We start from the raw sequence: 19,888 nt of genomic DNA on the forward strand, positions 1-19,888 counted from the left end.
TATTTTATTTCATCATATGGTGTAGAAAATCCTTAGATACTTTTTAGGAGATGGTGAGCTACAAATGACTTAAATTGGAGACAGAGGAAAAAAGTCATCTTTTTCACCTTGTCTTCCTATCAGTGCTCTATTCTAGTACCTCCACCTAAACACTCATGGGGGGATTTTCTGTTGGTAATATCTCCAAGTATTTGGAGAGATAGTACTTGGTCATAGAACTCATACCTGATGTTTTAGAATTCTTTAAAAAAATATTTTAATGCAGTTAGAATTTTTCCTGATTAATATATATATAACATATACACATTAGCACCTATGTGTGTTGTTAAAGTAACCATAAAGATGAAGTAGTGTTTTCATATAGGTTTCTGCACAGAAATAAATTAAGATTTGGACTGTATTTCTCCATGACTTGCTTCTTCAGTTAGAGTGTTCCATATTGTAACAATGAAGCCGGAAATGCTTACAGGCACATGGACTTTCCGAAACATCTCAGCACCCTTATGTGCGTCCACCAATGCAATGTCCTGGGGCGTAGAGACGATCACAGCACCTAACCAATAGAAATGACACCATCATTTAATTCTTTATGGAAAGATTACTTCCAAAATTATATTGCTTACATGCTAAAAGAGCCTACTACTACATTAACTATTTAGGTCATTTGTACAAATTTTACATACATGAATGGGAGAGATGAGGAAATGTCTACTTTGTTCTTGACTATTTTTGACTCCTCACTTCTAAAATAACAACTGACTGACCAATGATTCAAGATCACAGCTATGTCATCAAGACTTTCTTCCTATTCAGATAATGTGCTAGTTAGAAGATGCACAAGGTAAGCTCTGCTTTCAAGAAGCTAATAATCTACTTGGAAAATCCAAAAAAAATTAAAGATTACAACACAATGTGCTAATAAGCATTGTAACAGAAGTATGCCTCTTCAATATTATGGAATTAAAAAGGAGAAATAAAGGAAAGATAACTAACTCATTCTAGGGGTCAGAATGGTGAAGGTGATAATGGATGGAGTGAAAAAGCAGGAGACAAGGAGAAACAATAGGGGAAAGGTTTCAGAAAGGGGTGATTCCTGAGCTGAGTCCTAAAAATCTATATTATAGAAACTCACTAGTACAGAATGCACCATAAAGTACAGTTTGGTGGGGGTAAAACTAGAGGCTGTGGTAGAAACTGAGATGCAAAATAGTGGTGGCCTAAATGAAGGCAGCAACAAAGGTAGGTGAAGATAGATGCTTTCCTGGGTCTCCACTATGACCCTGCAGAAACCAGATGGTCCTATGATATAGCATTTTGAGAGAAAGTGCAGTGTAAATTTTTAAGTGGAAATATCAGAGGGCTGGTTATGATCTGCAGTTTGTGATTTCCTAAATTTTGTGGGTTTTTCTAGATGATAACCTGAAAAATAATTAATATAAACCTATCCTACATTACCTAGATAACCATCATCTTCTAACTAAATATACACTGACATGACATTTCAGAGCTCCAAACTATTAAACTGGCACTAAAAGGTAGTATTTCATCACAACTAATGGAAACAGATGTAGGATCAACAATAAATAATGGACTGCTTCCAAATGAAGGTCAAACGGTACTACAAAGTATAGTTGAAGGGGCATTTTGAAGCAGTCCAAATAAAGACAAGTGGCAGGGAAACCAAGTCATCACAAAGCACATGGCAATATAGGCATACCAAATTTAAAAGAACCTGCGCCATAGGAGCTAGCTACAAATTCATCTTGCAATCAATATTTTCATTTCAGCAAAAAAACACTTCATCTTTCACATTAAATTAATGTCATTAATTTGAATTGTATTGATTTTTTTAAGTTTTGCTTGTATTTCCTCTAATATTTTTTAGTTTTTAAAAAATTACATAAGGCCTATAAGCTTAAGGAATTTATATTTACACCTAGCTAAGAAGTCTTATAATAAGAGTAAGTCAATATGGGGTATGGGACAGATTATTTTTCCTTTAGAAGGAGGGCCTATTCATTACTCAAGTTTGAGAAACACTAGCTTTGGAATTCCAACAGAATCAGAAATCAAATTTTCATTCCATAGCCAACTTCCTATGTTAGTAGGGCAATAATCTCTCTGAAGTTGCTGTTACTATGCCATTTTATAGATGAGGAAACTAAATCTCAGAAATAATTAAATGAAACTAATGTATGTAAGGTGCTTGACATGATGCCTAGACACAGGGTAAACATTCAGTAAAAGGTAGCTGATGTCGTTGTTGCTCATATTATCACATTATTTTATTACTGTTATTAATAAAATGTCTTAGAAGTTGCTGGAAAAGTCACTTTTATATGTACCACCAGGCAGCTCACCCTACTTTTCAAACTGTTTCATGGGTCACCACAACCTTCTATTTCTATTTGCTCTGCCCAAGGAACCAAAAACTAGTTGACTGTTTTCTTTCCTGTCTTTCAAAGATTGATGGAAATCACATCTTTGAAAAAAATTATACTCGATTCTACTCCACAGAGCTAATATACATCTACAATTTGCCACCTTCTAGGTTCTATTATCAATCTATTTCACTGCTTTTTCATATCTAGGCATTTGGAAGGAATCTGATTCCAGTTCTGTGCCCATCTAGCTGTGTGATTGACCTCCAGCAAGTAACTCAGAATCACTCTAGGTCTGTTTCCTTAGCTACAAAGTTAATGCAAAGACTAGATAGTCTCCAAGGTCTCAGGTAGCTCAGATTATATGCTTTAGCACTGCTTCTAAACTATAGTTTCCAAAACCACTCCTGTTCATCCTGACCACTCAGTAAACCTATTTAAGTGAATGTGAAATGCTACCCTACTCTAAGAATAATGACTGTTCAATCTCAGAGCCACTCTCTTCACATGTAAATAAAACCTCCTTGGCTATTTCTACCAAATTCTCTCTTAATTATATAACAGTATACAGGGGGTTTTCTATTGCATTAGCCCTAAAAAGCACTTTCAGCTTTCACATGATACAATCATTTTATTATTTTAAATAGACTTTGTTTACTATTTGTATTACCACTATATGATATAATTTCATGGGCAGTTATGATTTTTCTCATTTGTTACTCAAATAAAACAGACACAATGTCACGCACAAAATAGGCACTTAACAAAAAATAACAATTTCTTATATTTTCAAATCATCTATCCTGGACTACTGCTACATGAGTTCTTAGTTGGTAACTCCTTGAATTAGCAGTTAAGAGCTCTGAATTCTGGCTATGTTTACTACGTTTTTGTAACTATATAACCTTGAATAGCTCACTAAATCTCAATACATCTCAAGATGTATTATACAGAACTCTTCTGTTAAATGCACCAATATCCATTGTTCCTATTTAACTCAAAGAGATGTTCCATTAAAAAATGTATAAGTGTTACAAAAATGTTTGGCAATATTATTTTGATAGCTATAAGACCCTAGAGAGAAGGCTGAAGTACCTTGGTTTTTGCTGTACTTAACCCTAACATAGTATCACAAGTAAACATCTACATCATCTGAGTTTCTTTGTAATCTAAATAGCATCATTCATAAATCAATTAATAACAACTTTTTTTTAATTTTTTTTTGTTTTATTTATTTATGATAGGCACACAGTGAGAGAGAGAGAGGCAGAGACACAGGCAGAGGGAGAAGCAGGCTCCATACACCGGAAGCCCGACGTGGGATTCGATCACGGGTCTCCAGGATCGCGCCCCGGGCCAAAGGCAGGCGCCAAACCGCTGCGCCACCCAGGGATCCCAATTAATAACAACTTTTTGACAAGGACACTGATCATTTTCTATCATCAAATGCTTACAAAATGTAAACATTCCATTAGAACTACCAGCCACATTTATAAAAGATTTTTGGGGAGTAGCCTGGGGTGGCTCAGATGGTTAAGTGTCTGCCTTTGGCTCAGGTCATGATCCTGGGGTTCTGGGATAGAACCCCATCAGACTCTCTGCTCAGTGGGGAGCCTGCTTCTCCCTCTCCTTTCCACCTACCACCCCTCACGCTTGCACATGGTGCTCTCTCTCTCTCACTCTCAAATACATAAAATATTTTTTAAAAAAGATTTTTTCGTGTAAGAGTTCTTTTGCTGAAGTACATGTTCTTTTTTTTTTTAATTTTTATTTATTTATGATAGTCACACAGAATGAGAGAGAGAGGCAGAGACATAGGCAGAGGGAGAAGCAGGCTCCATGCACCGGGAGCCCGATGTGGGATTCGATCCTGGGTCTCCAGGATTGCGCCCTGGGCCAAAGGCAGGCGCTAAACCGCTGCGCCACCCAGGGATCCCTGAAGTACATGTTCTTAAATAATTAAATTCTTAATCACAATGTAATCAGTCTTTAGGACTATTCTGAGAAAAATTTTCTAGCCTTCTTTAAAGAATACAAAAACATAACTAGCCCACACAGAAATCACTACTTCTTTTGTCATACCAAATTTTAATACATCAAATAAGTAACCATTTCAGACAGCCCTACAATGACCTTTAGCATGTATAAGGAAATAAAACAAAACCTCCATTAAAATTAAATCAATATTAATCAATCTATACATTATAATCTAGAGTTTTAAATTTTAAAAGATTTATATCAAGCTTTTTCTTGTTACTGTATCTCTTTTCTGAAAACATGGTTTCCAAATCTGCTATTACATTTATCTTTATTATTTTTGGCTATCTACCTAATAAATTTTCATTTTTATCAGGGCATGAATAAATATAAACTAACTCAAAATTTTCCCCTTTAATACCATCACTGATGATGCCACTTTAGTTTTCTGATGGAGGGTTAGTTCGGAAACTTGTGCTCCCTCTACTGATCACAAGGAATGCTAGTGCGACAAAGAGAATTTTCAATTTGCAATAAATAAGAATATTTTCTAGGGGTAAAATATAGTATTATAAAAGAATAGTATCTCAAGAATTCCAGGGATAATTTGATAGAAAATAAATGTCCAAGTCCAAACAATTAAACAATATTTTTAAACGTTATTTTCCAAGTTGTAATCTTTTAAAAAGGCTTTTTATCAATGGAGATTTACTAAAATATTATCTGGCAGATTCTGGCAAATATGTAAACATTCTAAACAATACTTATTTAGAGTATTGTTTTAATTGCTAATTCTCTTGACTATTAAAAATAAATTCTATAACTGCATATATGAATTTGGGTCAGAGTTCAGAGTAGTTAAACATTTAAAACTGATTATTCCAGATGTTAGGCTGATCATAATTATACCAGTGTGGAACTACTCAACTATGTCATTGTGCATCTCAGGGCATAAATTGGATCTAATTCCCATGTCTGATTGAGAATTTCAGTGTAGGAAACTACTATGTGCAACAAAAACTGCTCATAATTATATCTAGATAAGTAACTCCATACCTTACAACTCTTGAGTACATCAATGTAAAGTCAACTAAGACTTAAAAGAACAAATTAACTGCTATTCTCTCTTTTTAAAAAGTAGGCTCCATGCCCAACACAGAGCTCAGTGTGGGGCTTGAACTCATGACCTGGGCTGAAATCAAGAGTTGGATGCTTAACCAACTGAGCCACCCACGTGCCTCAAATTAACTGCTCTTCTTAATGTTCATAGTACTCTAATAAAAAGTGCTGCTGATTCTCCTAGATTTAAAGATACTTGCAGTAAAATAATCATTCAACTTCTGCTAGCTTAACATAAATAAATACCAAATGTATCATTGTTTAGTAACTATACAATATAGATTGGTTTTGGTATTTTTTAGTTCTTCCTGTCTTTCTCCTCTGTAGCCCTGAAATTTCCTTAATTATAAAAATTATTTGCTATAAGATGAAGAAATGTCCACTAATATTAGTATATGACTAAGCAAAACTAAATATTTAAAAAGGTAAATCTATCTCAAATGTACCCTCAGACTGTGTTTCAACAGAAAATATAGATAATTCTTTCATGAGTCATAGTTTTGGACTCTGCACCATTCCAACAGAGAACTGACTATAGTCACAAAAGGGATATGTTTATTAATTTAAAGATCAATCATTATTTTCACTTTAGAAATGAATTACAGTACAGGAAATTTGTCAATGGCTAACAAAAATTATACAAACACAATAATTAGTGGAAACCACAGTATTTCAAATTCACTAGTTAGAGAAAGAGCGTGCACTCTGGAACTTTAATGAGAATTCAAGTTTGTCAAAGGAATCTAGATGTGTATCTGCTACTTAGGGACAAAGACTGGCTCTTCAATAATGGAGTTAACAGGTAATGGGCTTCTAATCACTTCACCTTATTGATGCTGATAAAGAATTCACCAGGGCTATCCAGACAGCTGGTTACCAAGGAACCACTCGGGACAAGTGAGACTTTCAGAGATTTTAAAGAGCTTGAGCTGGAAACAAATAGCTCATATTCTTCACTCATGCTTGCTTGCTCTCTTATTCTCTTCCTCCTCTCACCTCTGATGTTTCCAGTAAAGTTAAAATACTTGCTTCTTTGCAGTCTTGATTCCATCTTTAATGTTGATCAGTAAACACCTTGGGGAGCCTACTTGTAGTATACCTATGTCTCTACAACTCAGAAAGAAAGCTCTTTTGCTCTTCTATGAGAGTCTGTTCATGTTGTATTCTTAGATTTAATATTTTGCATTTCATATTCTGTTAGATGCATATATAGCTCAACCTGCCCAGGCTCACAGTGAGTCACCACCAAAGGCCGTTTTGTTTAATAATGAAACACATTCCTTTTATATATATTCTTTCTCTAATATGAACTCCAGAGAGAAGAATTACTACTCCCTGACTACCCTAACTTTAGTTAACCAGATATGTCTTAGGAAATAGAGACTGAGATTTTATATGGAAAAAGTTTACTACATTTCCAAATACTATCATACTTAAGATGTGAAAACATTCTTCAGAGCTAAACTTCTGATTCAGATCAAATTTCTAAAATCTATGATCAAGAGCAAAAATTTTTAAATGACAGACTGTGGGACTTGTACTTTTCTACATACAAGTGCTTAATGAATTTAAAGTAGTTTTTAATATGAATTTGACTACCCACTGGCCATTATACTAGTCACTGAATTTTAAGACATTAAGGAATTTTAGCTGTCAGGCATATATCATGAAGTAAGTGCCCAGAAATTCTCAAACAATGAAACTGAATGAACTACTTCCCATCCAAACATAAGCTAAATGATCAAGGAATTCAAATGTCAGATAGGTTGGTAGAGACAAAGTGATTCTGAAAGCTGATTATATAAGAATCATTTGAAAAAGGTTTTAGAATCCTGGGTCTTAAAAAAAAAAAATCCTGGGTCTTTCCATGTCATAGTTCAGAATTTGTTAATTCTCAGGCTATTTCTTTAAACTTGTTAATTGATTGCTATAAATTCAACCTATAAAATACAGTAACTCAAATACAAGAGCCCAAAAAGCTTATTTCTTTAAAATTTAGATTAGAAAATACTGTTGTTCATTAACCAGTTGATATTATATTTAGTTTTATAATTTGATTCCCAATGTAACAAAGACTGAAGTTTCAGACTGAGTACCAGGAATGCCCTAAGTGATAAAACCCTGGAATACAGTTTCTAGCCTTTAACACCTGGCTACAATTTATATAACAAGACAAATTTATTCTGAAAAGAATTTTTATAATTTGATAAATAAAACAATAATTCTTTTCTACACAATGCAATTCTCGCCAAAAAGCCGTTAATTATAATGCTGCCTAGTTTTTGCATAGAAACACAGTACATATGGAAGTCGTCCAAAATTGACAGTCTCCTTCAAAGTTCCATTCTGCAAGGTGAAAACATAAATGAAGATTTAGTATCTTTGAATACTAGGAATAGCTATGACCTAAGTCTTCTATCTTTAAAGTATCAGAATGTTTCTAGCTTTACAGTTTGAGGTCATTGTAAACTATAAAACTGTAGGGGAAACAAAGCACTAAAATCCAAAATAGCCAAATGTTTTTCTTTGAGTTATCAATGGTTTTCCAAAGGATTAGTACTGTATCTTTAAAAAATTACTCTTTTAAATTTCAAAACAATTCTAAGGGGAAAAAATAGCTATTCAAAAAAAAATTAAAGACTTCATTTAGGTTATCTAAGTGAAACCACTATGTTCCTTTTGTTTTGAGAGAGAAAATTCCAGATAACAAGGTAACTATTTCAAAGGATGGCCTAAGGTAATTCACTTATTCAATAATAGCAACAATAAGCTTCTGATCCTTCAAAACCCAATAGGTTTTCATATTATCAAAACTACTGTCCAAATTAGCAATCAAAGAGTATTACCTGAAAAGAGATCACTGATTAGGCCAAATAAACTGCTGGTGGAGGGGAAAACACTAGTATGGAATTGTACAGCTTTTCCTCCTGTATCTTTGATGAATGGAGTTCAGTTACTGTAGCAATAGGCCCAATGCCTTTCACAAGCAATAAATGCTTTTCATTTTAAACAATGACTGAAATATTCAAGTGGCATAATTTCAAATTCCTACCTTGACTCATTTAAATGAATGAGAGGCAAAAAGGCCTCTGGCTTTCCTTCTAACCACAGGGTCCAGACAGAAAGTGTCATAGACAGGAAGAAAGGGCATCACCTCATTTTTGTAATGTCATACCAGTCTGCTAGTGTAGCTTCTCTTGGAGTCCATATTTAGCATATCATCTAGCTGACTACTCTACCATATACAGTAACTCCTTCTCTAGGAGAAAGGAATCAAAGCAGGACCAACACTAAGACTGTTTTCTGTTCCATTTCTGCCCTTCCCTGAAAGAAAAAGAGAGAAAACCAAGAAGGGATCATGATGGCTCCCCTCTCAACTTTGTCCCTTCTATCAGAAAAATAGTTTCCAAGTTTCACTCCTATATCAATTTTACTTAACAAAGGGCAACTTTTTTCATAACTCTATCCTATCAAAATAAATTCTTCCATCCATTACTCCACACTATACAAAATGTACTTATTTCATTACTTATCTACAAATAAATTTTCTGTTCATAAATTTGATGACTGTACAATTTTGCCTTGTGATAGTATGGATTTTCACTACTTTGTACTACTACTGGTATCTGTATTAGCTCGCAAACTTTTAGAGGGCACAGGTCTTTGCTTTGTATTTCAGCTACTGCAAGTTACTAATTCACAATTATAATGAGGACCAGAAGAAGAAAAGAAGCTGTTTTAGTTATTTTCCACTTGCTGCACTTCACTTCCTTCCCCCCACCAAGCTCTGCTTCATTTTCCACCCCTCTCTATCCTGATCAATGCCTGGGTAGCTGACCTCTGTGGACTAAACCACCTGAGTTTTCTTACTGGCTTTCAATGGGGATCTGCCAGTAGGAAGAACCTGCAGGATATGAGACTCAGAGGAAAAAGAGGCTGCAGGTTTATTACCTACCTCGTACACCACTCACTCCCTAACTTGCAACCATTCTGGCCTTGGCTAAGTTCCTCTGTGGCCACCATTCCCAAATGGCAAACCCTTTTTATGGCTCTAGCGGTTACCAGGTTCTACTGCCACAGTTCATTCCCAGGCCCCGTTAGGCAGAAGGGACAGTAATAACTTCCTACGCCACTAGTTTGTAGGTACTTCACCCTCTCTTGCTGGTTTCCTTAATGCTGCCCATCTCTCTATTACCAGCCCCCTCACTAACTTCATTCTGTTAATTCCTTTTAAGGTATGTCATCTATTTCCTGCCAGGACCCTGACTAATATAGAATCTTAATACAAATAAGTTACTAAAATTCTCCAGTCTCATGAAAAAGCACTGACTCTTCATATTCTAAGAGTTAAAGTCAAAGTCAGATAGTCTATATAGTCATACAGAGGACTTTAGTTAAGGCAAAGGAGGAGAGAAAAAAATTTAAGTAACATCTATTAGAATTCAAATACCAGCACAGTGCATATATTTTCAAAATATTCAAGGTATTCATGATGTTCCTCAAAGAAATATTAATCCTCTTCCATTATGGAAGAGCAGATAAGTGTTCAAAAATTCCCAAGAGCTCATTGCTATGTCTTAAAAAACCCAGAAGTCAACCCTAGGATTTACCTGACTCAGTATATGGCAACAACTAATTTAAAAGCTTAACAAGCAACAAGCAAAAACTCAGCAAACTGTATCACTTGGGGGGGGGGGCGGAAAGAGTAAGAAAAATAAAACCAGCACTGATAACTCTGCCTCTGTTCCTTGGCAAGTTCAACAAGAGCAAATCCAAAGGCCATAATTGGTTATTTCCCATCCTTTATCCTGTCCTTTTCCCACTAGCAATTACTACAACTACTAGCTATTTGTAGCATGTAATGATTCAATAGCCCATGTATGCTCAAATTTAAATCATTAGCCACTAATACTGCTATCAACATATTTATTACTATTGTTGGTACACAACACTTTTAACACATATAAAAGGATGATTTTTTTTCTTTAAAGTTTCTTCTTATGAGCTTGTCATTCATTTAATGGAATAAAAAAATGTAACACACACAAAGAGCTGCTAATTAGCATTCAGAAGAAGGATTGTTTTGTTTATACAGGTCTGCCTCCATAAATTTTCCAAAAGGAGGTCCCTTTCCAAATACAAAGCATTTCACTTCATTCTCAACATGCCTTGGATAGATGCAAAGTTGATACAAAGGCTCTTTCTAATTGACGACATATCACCACCAAAACCTCACCAAAAAACTCAAAGTAGTTTCTAAAAAAATATAATACATTTAGATAGAGGTTTTACATGATCCTTTAATTGATCCTTACAAGTCTGTGGGGTAGACAGTTACTCCACAGGTAAGAATAAATAGAGAGCGAGTTAAGCACCTTGCGTAGCATCCCTGGAAGTAAATGAGAAAATTTATTATTGTCTTACAATGGAGCAATGCTAGTGATTCTCTCTACTAACTTGGTGGAGTCTGTATGTAACCAAATAGCAAGTGTCCACATGCACATTATTTCCCAGACACCAAAACAAAGTTAATACTAAAAGGTATCATCTAACCACAAGGACATGATATACAGAACAGGAAAATGGATAGCATAAATAAACCCCTAAAATGAAAGTATTTTTCCCTCAAAGGGAGAGTGAAATAAAATGTGTGTTTTTAATAAATACTTTTTTAAACTTATACAGTAAAAACACCTGGGGAAAAGCATTTAGGGTGGAGGAGATCACAGGAATGAGTTAGTAGATGGTAAGAAAATAAGGAGGCACAAATTTCTTTATATAAACAGTGATAACTAGTCAACTAGCTTTGTTATTTATTCAATCAATATTAATTGCATAAGCCACTGTCCAAGGTACTCTAAGAAATATCATGATAAATAGGAAAAAGTTCTTGCATTCATGTAACTTACATCCTAGTTGAGAAGATAATACGGACACATAGATAAAACTCATTCACTGATTCAACATTTCCTGAATGGTTACAGGAAGGCACGGAGTTTGGCACTGTGAAAAATACAAGGATGAATTAAACAAATCCTTAGCCCTCCAGGGAGTAACAGTCTGGTAAGAAAATAGTTTTGCAGGCTGTAAAGGGAGAACATAAGGAGTGCTGTTAAGAGTGGTCTGAATGAAACGCTATGTGAATTCCAAAAGAGGGAGAAATGATTCTCAACTAGGGATTTGAGGAAGATGACAGAAAATAGACATTTGAAATAAAGGGTATGCAGGATTTGGGTACCCACTGATTAGAGAAAAAAGATAGTCTAAGTAAGGGTGAAATGCATATAAAGACAGAAACTTTGGAAAGTAAAGGGAAGATGGAGGGGGCAGTAAGCACCTAAGGGTTTGGGGAGGGGATTCCAGATTATGTATAGGAGTTTAGGGGGAAGGCGAGGGAAGTCAAATCACAGGGGGGCTCAAATGGGAGTCTAAAAAGCTTATATGGTTTATGGGATATAGGACATAAGAAAAGGTAGAACAGAATATCTTAAGAGAGTTCTAAAGATATTAAAGTTAAGAGGAAAGGAAAATTAGGTTCGTAACTAGAGATCATTCATTTAGGCTTAGAAAGGCTGATATGAATCTGATAGGCTGTTCCAGATAATATAAATTGATGAAAGCCATGATTCAAGCAAGTTCAGCAACTCCTTGGTCAGTACCCTTCCTGGGAGAGAGCTCAATTTTGATTTCTTCAGAAATATTGACTAAAATGACATTGGCCTGAATAAAACCAAACCTCAGGAACTAAGCCTTTTTAATACACATGGGCACACCATGCACACACAATCCCCCCCCCCCCCCCACACACACACACATCATTTCGGTAGGATACTTTTATTGCTGGATTTTTTTTCTAAGTTTAAAATTAAGAGATGTTCAGTGTAGAAAATCTAGGCTTTTCATTGCTGCTAATTTTAATACTGACATAATAACTGAGAGTACGAATGTACTAACACTGGCAGCTACAATTCTGTATTGGGAGCCAGTGTACCTGGAAACTAGCCAACTGTCCAAGACCAGTATGATTAGCCCAAAGATGACAATGGTCTTTCCAAGAATCATTTGGAGCTCTACTCCTAAAGGTCAAAGGAGACTGCTTCTAGTATCTCCAGATCTTCCCTTGAATATATGAGTCAAAGAAGCCCAAAGCAATCTCTCAGGAATCAAAACAGAAACAAGACTAAACATAGTAAACACTAGCACAGACTGTTGGTTGGACACTTATCATATAGGGGTGTACAGGTTTAAGCATATATTCTTAAAAGATTTTATTTATTTATTCATGAGAGACACACAGAGAGAGAAGCAGGGACACAGGCAGAGGGAGAAGCAGGCTCCATGCAAGGAGCCCAATGTGGGATTTGAACCTGGGAATCCAGGATTACGTCCTGAGCCAAAGGCTGACGCTCAACTACTGAGCCACTCAGGTGTCCCAGATTTAGGCATATTCATGAATAAGTTTATTTTTTATCAGAAATCATCTAGATCAGAATAATTTCAATCTAACAAGTTTGAGTGAATTAGAACTAAACTCAGAAAATAAGTGAGTCAAATGCTGTTGGGCTTTGTGTTAGAATAGCTTTATGTAGAGGGTGAAAGCATGAGCTTTTTTTTTAATTTTTATTTATTTATGATAGTCACAGAGAGAGAGAGAGAGAGAGAGAGAGAGAGAGAGAGACATAGGCAGAGGGAGAAGCAGGCTCCATGCACCAGGAGCCTGACGTGGGATTCGATCCCGGGTCTCCAGGATCGCGCCCTGGGTCAAAGGCAGGTGCTAAACCACTGCGACACCCAGGGATCCCCGAAAGCATGAGCTTTAAACTCAATCAGAACTGATATAAGCCTCAGCTATGAACTACTGTAACAGTGTGACCTTGGGAAAGCTGCTTAACTCTTCAAAGATATAAGAAAATAAGGATAATATCTGTGATAATTAAATATAAAAATTAATATATGAGATACTGTCCTTAAATGCCAGTTTATTAATAATGGGTAATTATCATGGTACCAATTTATACAGAAATCTGTCCTTAAAGAATCAATGCTTTCTATTTAGTTTTTAAATTATAAATATATACATGCTCATTCAAGAAAATTTAGAAAATACTGATAAATCATAACTTTACTTCCACAGTCCAGAAATCACTAAATTTATGAATTTTCAAAAACATTTTTTTGGCACTTGGCTCTATTTTTTTTAATGGATCAGACTTGGGAAGTAAAATAAATGTTATGTTTCTATAACAGAATTATATAAACACCCAAAGTTTCATTTTTTTTTATTTCTTCCCCTTAGGCTGAAAAAATGCAAAGCAAACAAGGTATGGTGCTATATATATATATTTTTAAGAGACAGAGAGAGAGTATTCAAGGGAAAGGCAAAGGGAGAGGAGAGAGAATCTTAAGCAGACTCCATGCCCAGCATGGAGGCCCAATATGGGGCTCAATTTGCGACTCTGAGATCATGACCTGAGCTGAAATTAAGAGCCAGATACTTAGCCAACTGAACTACCCAGGTATCCTCATATTTATTCTTTAAAACCTCATCTCTAGGGATCCCTGGGTGGCGCAGCGGTTTGGCGCCTGCCTTTGGCCCAGGGCGCGATCCTGGAGACCCGGGATCGAATCCCACATCGGGCTCCCGATGCATGGAGCCTGCTTCTCCTTCTGCCTATGCCTCTGCCTCTCTCTCTCTCTTGATCTGTGCGTGTGTGTGTGACTATCATAAATAAATAAAAATTAAAAAAAAACTCATCTCTATTAAGTGTTTTACAATTCGATCTCTTTGTCCTGTGATCTCTGATATCATGGGGTTTATTAGATTTCTCATACAGCAGGTTTTCACACTGAATTGTAGTTCTTTTCTTAGCAGCCACTTGTTCCCCATGCCCTTCCCCTTGGCTCTATCTTCTAGAGCTGGGGCTTTTAACCTAAGAACTGTGAATCTCCTAAAATGCACATTAAAATAGTGTTTCTGTAAATACAAATACATCTTCCTGGGGAGAATCCATATATTAATTAAATCTCAAAAAAGTTCTGAGTATCAAAAAAGGTACAGAACTCTGGTCTAGAGAAAACATTTGTGATTTAATTATCCTTGGATCCTCTACAGTGCTTATCATCTATCTTTATATGCATAAATATTTGTTGATTTAAAATTTTATTAATAAAGTAAATTGTAGATACATAAAAATTTACCTATTCTTCAAAATATATTTCCTCATATATTTTTCTCATTCATTTCCTCATCTTAACATAAAAAATACTGCTTCTGAAAGAATGGTGGTTACCAGAGTTTAGGGAAAGGAGGAAATGAAGAGTTACTGTTTAACAGATACAGAGTTTCAGTCTGAGAAAATGAAAAAGTTCTGGAGTTGTATTGTGGTGATGGCTGCACAACAATATGCATGTACTCAATATTACTGAATGCCATGTTTTACATGACACTACAACAAAAAAATACTGCTTTGTATTACCATATGATATTAATGACTTATTTATTTAGGGCAGACTCTTCATCAAAGTAAAGGAATAAAGAAATATTACTGGTTAAATTTTAGCATATAAGAAAGAAATCTTCAAAGGAGAAGCAAATCTTAACCTCAATCTACATATTTTTGGTTTTAAGTACAAATAAAAATAGGGTGATATAATCATAAATCCTATACAAATAGAGGGGCTGTTATCTTAGTAAACAAAGGTAAATTGCTTGGGGCTATCAGTTTTATCTGTGTGAAGTAAATTAAACTTTTCAAGGTACTAAATCACAATTCAGGGAATACATGATAATTTAGCCCAACTGTATCAACGAATTATCCATATAAATAATATAAACATTTTGGGAGTCTGCAACAGACATTTCAAGATGCCAGGAGCACATTTTATTCAATAAACATCTAGCAAGTATTCCTAAGATTCAGAAATACACAAGTCCCATAAATATTTAAAAATACCAAGAACAGACTATCTAGTACACTGATTACAAAACAGATGTATCCAACTATTTTCCTATGCCACTTCACTTTACTCCCATCTCATATTGTCTAGATTGCTTCACCAAAGAAAGAGTCTCTGACTCAGTAAGGTAGCAAATATATTTAAATATCAAAAATATTCATGTTACTGCCCTTTGGGGCAATCTCAAAAAAATTCATTTTAATGATGCTATGTTGATATTTCCAACCAATGTGTATGACTTATCAAAAATCTAGATTCTAAACCTTTTGGTGATTAAATGTCAGTAGTATTTCTTGGTTATTTATTACCAATACATAACTGATTTCTAATGACATTCTAAAATTCAATTATTTTCCTAATGCCCTTATGCATAAGAGAGATTTACAATTATTTCTCCACTGGAATTTAGGAAAATCCTTGGAAACAGATTCAACATAAAAGCCAACTACTTATATTTAAATTCTCTACCATAGACAAGATAGCTACTATCATAATGAAATATTGTATAGTTGATGTAAGCTAATATGCTATTGCCCTCTTAAGGTTAACATTAAATAATTAGCTGAATATAAATTTTCCCATACTTGCATACACCAAAAAAGCCAAACTTTCCTTATATCTATTTATATTCAGTATTTGCTCAATAAATATTTGCTGAGCGCTACTATGCTGTCACTGCAGGACAGCTATGAACCAAACAGCCACATTCTACCTAAACAATATTTGTTATTGTTTTTCTAGAATACAGATTTATATCACCTCCTTTTCAAAGTGTCTTTATGTTTTTGTAAACACAGTCATTTTGGTAATATTTTGAAAAATTCAATTTATGAATCTGATCTCTAAAGAAAAATTTATAAATGACTGTTTTGAAGACATAAAAATGTTTGCCTATCACAGAGTTTCTTTTTCTGTATGGGAATAGCATACACCAAAGACAGCACAAATTACTTTAAAGTTTAAGATTACCTGAAATGGGAATATTCTGTGAGATGGATAACTGCACATCTCCAGTTCCTGGTGGTGTGTCAACAACTAAATAGTCAAGTGGACCCCAATCTACCTAAAAACCAAGATGACACAAATATCATTGTATGACAATTACAGTGAATAGTGATACAAATAAAAACGAATGTATTAATAACAAATCCAAAGTAACAGCTTTCACTTAAGCCATTACACTAATTGTCAGGGATTGTGCTGAACGCTAAGGATAAGCGAATAAGTAAGAGACTTCCTAGCTTTAACAGACCTATGAATGAAAAGGTTAAATTTCCAAATGAACCCTCCTCTTACCCCACCCTCCAACACACACACACACACACACACACACACACACACACACACACACACACAAAGGTGAACCTATTCCACAGTGGGCTTCTTCTATTCAGGACCAATAATTTATTTTCGTTGGGGATAGCCTATACCTAGGAAGGCCTCAGTTCTGTGCTCTTTGGTTTTTCGGTACAGCATTTTCTATGGCAGATCCTAATATAATTTTTTAAAGTTTATTATTTTTCCTTCTTAAAACACACTAATAATGAAAACTGAAATGTATGAAGAAAAATTCAGAAACATAACTAGACTTCCAATACTATTAATATTTTTATTATTTCTTTCCAGGCACCTCTCTAAGTATCTATACCTAGAAAATATCAGCTATGTTACCAAGTTCTTAAGGCTCAGCCTCAATTTAGACAGGTCTTAAGGGTTCCTCACACTCTTTAGTCCTTGGATGGCTCCCCGCTCTGAGTACACAGTTTCAGTGAATACCCCTATGATCTTCTCATTTGCCTAAAGTGGAAGCTTGGAATCATCTTTAACTCTTCCCTTACCCTCACTAGCCTTGGTCACTTATTTTGCCTTCTAAAAAGCATATATCCACTTCTCTCTTTTCTCATTGCTGAGAACCCAATGGAGATCACAGGCATCTATCACTAAAGCCTTCTAACCAGTCTCTGCTCTGACACTTCCCATCCTGTCTGTTCCTAACACTACTGGAAAAGGTCTCCTCTAAAATATAAGTCTAATAGTGTCGCTTTTTTGTTTAGAATTATTCTATTGCTTTTAGGATAAAGTCTGAGCTTCAGCTCTAGAACATTCTGTCTGGTCTTCTTCATCTGCTAATTCATCCTCATGCTTCATAATCCAGCTTGAAATTCACTTCCCCTTATTCCCATTAGATTAGATTTGGTGTTCCTAGTAGGTACTTCTCCTAATTGTTCATTCATTCGTTCACTTGTAGAATGTTTTAGTGTCTCCTACATATTAAGTATCGAGCTAGGTATTGATAATTAAATGGTACCATGGTCCTTAGCCTCACAGAATTTATAATATAGGAGGAGACAGAGTAAGCATATAATGAAATAACCTTTGCAAAGGAAAGAGTTTAGTAAATGTAAGCAAGTGAAAGAAGATCAACATAGCTAAAGAGCAATTATTCATTCACCTATTAACACATATATTCAACACATATTTACTGAGAACTGATTAAGTACTAGGCACTGTTCCAGGGGATGGGGATAGAGCAGTGGACAAAACAAAGTCCCAGCCCTTCCCAGCCACTGTGAAACTAATATTTTAGCATTAGGCAGACAAACAGATAGTAAGACAAATCAGAGTGTAAAAAGGGCTATGAAGAAAACACGTATCCTTTACTATACAAATTACTTGGTTCCTAATTCAGATATCTAGGTCAAATAATAGCAAGAGATATTTTAAAAATCTCTTCAATTTTTGAATTTCTGAGAGCAAGTAGTAAGAGCTCATATAGCAAAGGATTTATCAAAGAATTTTTTTTTTTTTTTAGGATTTTATTTGAGAGAGACAGACGGATAAGCAGACTTCCTGCTGAGTGGAGGGGCTGACATGGGGGTTCATTTCCAAAATCCTGAGATCATGACCTGAACTGAAGGCAGATGCTTAACTGACTGAACCACCCTAGTGCCCCAAGAATTTCTTTTAATCTCTTTGATTCCCAAAGTCAAATGGTAAAGGATATTTGTAGAGTAGGGAAAAAGAATAGCACGGTAGAAGGTACTACTTTAAACTGAGTGAAGTCAAAAAATAACTGCAGCAGTCATCTGAAGGAAACAAAGCTCTTCAGGAAGAAGCAACAGCAAGTGCAAGAAAGGTTCTAACCAATGGGGATATGCTTGGCAAATTTGAGGAATAGCTAGGAAGTCAGTATAGCATTTCTAAAATAGCATCCCACCTCCCACCATCAATCTCTCTCCTTCTCTGACTTTGTTTTGTTTTTCTTTTTTCAAAATACTTATCAGTACCTGACATTATACATTAACTTGTCTTTTAGGAATTTTATGATATTTCTCAAACACAAGTACTTGATACTGATTGAATGACACATTTTAAAAGAATGATGAAATGATGAACATAAAGCAGTTCATTTTCAATTTAGGGTTCCTTGGTTTGAAAAATAGTTACCCCAAACTTACCCAGGGCCATCATCTATGAAACTATCTACAGAAAAGATCAAAGATACTTTTCATTTTGTATCCTCTGCACTGAAACTCCTAGCACTGGCATACTGACAAGTCTCTTTGTTTCAGAGAACATCAAAGGATTGCTGCCAACAATTTATCATTGTTGTTCCCTGGCATTTAATCATATTTATCACATTGGCTCCAATTTCTTATTTATTTAAAGAGAACTGCTATTAGGTTTCCAAGGAACTAAAAATACTTCACTGTTAAGACAATTTCAAATGACTCTTAAATTGCATTTAAACTAAAAAATGGTTCTGGCCCAGCACCTTGATCACACACAGTAGGCATTCCACAAAAGCCTGCTGACTTAAAATGAACTAAAGTCGTCAGTATCTGAGTTCTAGTCTTACAGCATTCACTAATATTAACACTGAAATATACTGGCTGCCAGCAAGTTACAGATCTTTTGTAAAACAGTCAGTAAAGCATTGATTTTAGAGTGATTTGGGTATTCTCTAGATTCTACTTAGTGTTTGTTTATTCTTATAAATAGTGCAGATAAATAAGGACTAGCAAAACACCCACGGTCCTCATTTAGTAAAAACCAGTGATAGATCCCACTGGGATTTTATGTGGCCAGAAGCATATACAATTTGTGTGATCCTTTCTAAAAATAAGAATACAAAATTATGAAGGCAAAATTAGGCACAAAAAGTAAATATTAAAACAAGTAAATATTAATTTAGACTGTGAAAAGAAATCACCCTAAAATGCTGGAGCTTTAGAGATTCAAGTTCCTTTCTCTGAGATCTCTTGAATAACATAAATGCTTACAATGAAATGCTGCTTGACTGCAGCTTGTTTCCTTTTTCCACCTGGAACATTCTACAACTCCCACGACATCACAGGAACCCATGTGAGCACAGAATCTGGAGTTTAAACTTCATTAGCGTCATGGTAACCTCACCTCTGGTAAAACCCTCTCAATCTCCACACTATAAGGAC

General features: G+C 35.2%; 1 protein-coding gene across 7 annotated transcripts in view; it reads right to left on the reverse strand.

Annotated features, from left to right (window-relative positions):
- NUBPL (NUBP iron-sulfur cluster assembly factor, mitochondrial) overlaps window positions 1–19,888 on the reverse strand; it is a 205,468-nt gene that overhangs the window by 28,350 nt on the left and 157,230 nt on the right. For all 7 annotated transcript variants that reach the window (XM_055309324.1, XM_055309323.1, XM_055309321.1 and 4 more), the window contains 2 exons: window positions 16,404–16,497; window positions 468–553 (listed from right to left, as the gene is read on the reverse strand). In XM_055309324.1, the coding sequence (XP_055165299.1) occupies window positions 468–553; window positions 16,404–16,497 (180 nt within the window). The remainder of the gene's footprint in view (window positions 1–467; window positions 554–16,403; window positions 16,498–19,888) is intronic.

The sequence above is a fragment of the Nyctereutes procyonoides genome, unplaced genomic scaffold (assembly GCF_905146905.1).
Source record: "Nyctereutes procyonoides isolate TBG_1078 unplaced genomic scaffold, NYPRO_anot_genome, whole genome shotgun sequence".
NCBI lineage: Eukaryota > Metazoa > Chordata > Mammalia > Carnivora > Canidae > Nyctereutes > Nyctereutes procyonoides.